This window comes from Hipposideros armiger, unplaced genomic scaffold (assembly GCF_001890085.2).
Source record: "Hipposideros armiger isolate ML-2016 unplaced genomic scaffold, ASM189008v1 scaffold_638, whole genome shotgun sequence".
Taxonomy (NCBI): Eukaryota; Metazoa; Chordata; class Mammalia; order Chiroptera; family Hipposideridae; genus Hipposideros; species Hipposideros armiger.
In genome coordinates this window covers 1,011,135-1,012,534 of record NW_017731988.1, presented here as the reverse complement: position 1 = coordinate 1,012,534, position 1,400 = coordinate 1,011,135, and the positions used below count along the sequence as shown (strand labels likewise).

Here is a 1,400-nt window from a genome sequence, read left to right as displayed (position 1 = left end):
GGGAAACTTAACTTTACCCTCCAGTATGATTATGAAAACGAACTTCTAGTTGTGAAAATTATCAAAGCCTTAGATCTTCCTGCTAAAGACTTCACAGGAACTTCCGACCCTTACGTGAAGATGTATCTTCTCCCAGATAGGAAAAAGAAATTTCAGACCCGCGTGCACAGAAAGACTTTAAATCCTCTATTTGATGAAACTTTTCAGTTTCCTGTGGCATATGATCAACTAAGCAACCGAAAACTACATTTCAGTGTATATGATTTTGACAGGTTTTCTAGACATGACATGATTGGCGAAGTGATTCTTGATAATTTGTTTGAAGTCTCTGATCTCTCCAGAGAAGCCACAGTATGGAAAGATATTCATTGTGCTACCACAGTAAGTAATAGTTCCACCAATACATTGCTTTTTATTTAACCTGCAGTGGTATATAGAACTAAGCATTATCCAGCTTATTGGAATAAGTTTACAAAGTTACTGGAATTTATGTGCTAAGAACATGTAAAGGTAGCATTCGATTACACACATAATAATAATTCAGGCACCTAATAGTACATATAGAAACAGCTCTTGAAACTTACCAAAAGTAGTTGGTCTTTTCTCTTGTAAGCTACTTTACTTATCACCTATTTCTAGCACTCAGTTACCTCTAGTTAATATTGACTTTTACTATTTTAAATGATTTTGTTCCTCAGATCAAACCTAAAATGTACTTTTATGCTATTTCAAAAAATCCATAGTTTGGTCTAAAAGAACCCATTCCTTCAGAAGCTTTTGTGGAATAGACATGATTACAGCATCTGAAATGCTAAATGATCGAGAAGTGATTGTTTACTTAGAACTCTTGCTTTTATTACAAAATGCTTTTTCTGATTATAAAATAATAGCTTTAATATTGAAATTTGGACCAAAAAACAGCATAAAATTAAAATACAATGCTACCAATTATATATATATATATATATATATATATATTTATGAATATTGCTTTCTAATTTTTTTATGCATGTTTAAAATCATTAAGATCAAACTTTACTTAAAATTCACACTGATTGTCTTTCATGCTTTATTTGTTTTCAGGCAGGACATATATGTAAATATATTACCCATTTATCCAACCATTCTCTTATTGTTGGACATTTGAGTTACACATAAATTTTGTTGTGCTAAAAATTGTTCTGTTCTTTTTTTACATAAATTTGGTTTTTTATTTGAGATTGTCCAGAATACAATTATAGAAGTAGAATTAGAGGACTGGCCCCTTAGATTGCTGAATTATTTTGATTTGTTGATTTTTAAATGGAAGCTTTTAATTTTTACCACTGTGTTGTCTTTATGTATTTACCATCTTTTGTCTAAGTTTTGTCATGATTTATAAACTTAAAATGTAGAATTTA

The 1,400-nt window shown here is 30.1% G+C and overlaps 1 protein-coding gene across 1 annotated transcript in view; it reads left to right on the top strand.

Annotated features, from left to right (window-relative positions):
• The window catches only part of SYT10 (synaptotagmin 10), a 66,662-nt gene that overhangs the window by 35,249 nt on the left and 30,013 nt on the right, over nt 1–1,400 (top strand). Inside the window, exon 3 of the mRNA XM_019625665.1 lies at nt 12–381. Coding sequence (XP_019481210.1) covers nt 12–381 — 370 coding nt within the window. The remainder of the gene's footprint in view (nt 1–11; nt 382–1,400) is intronic.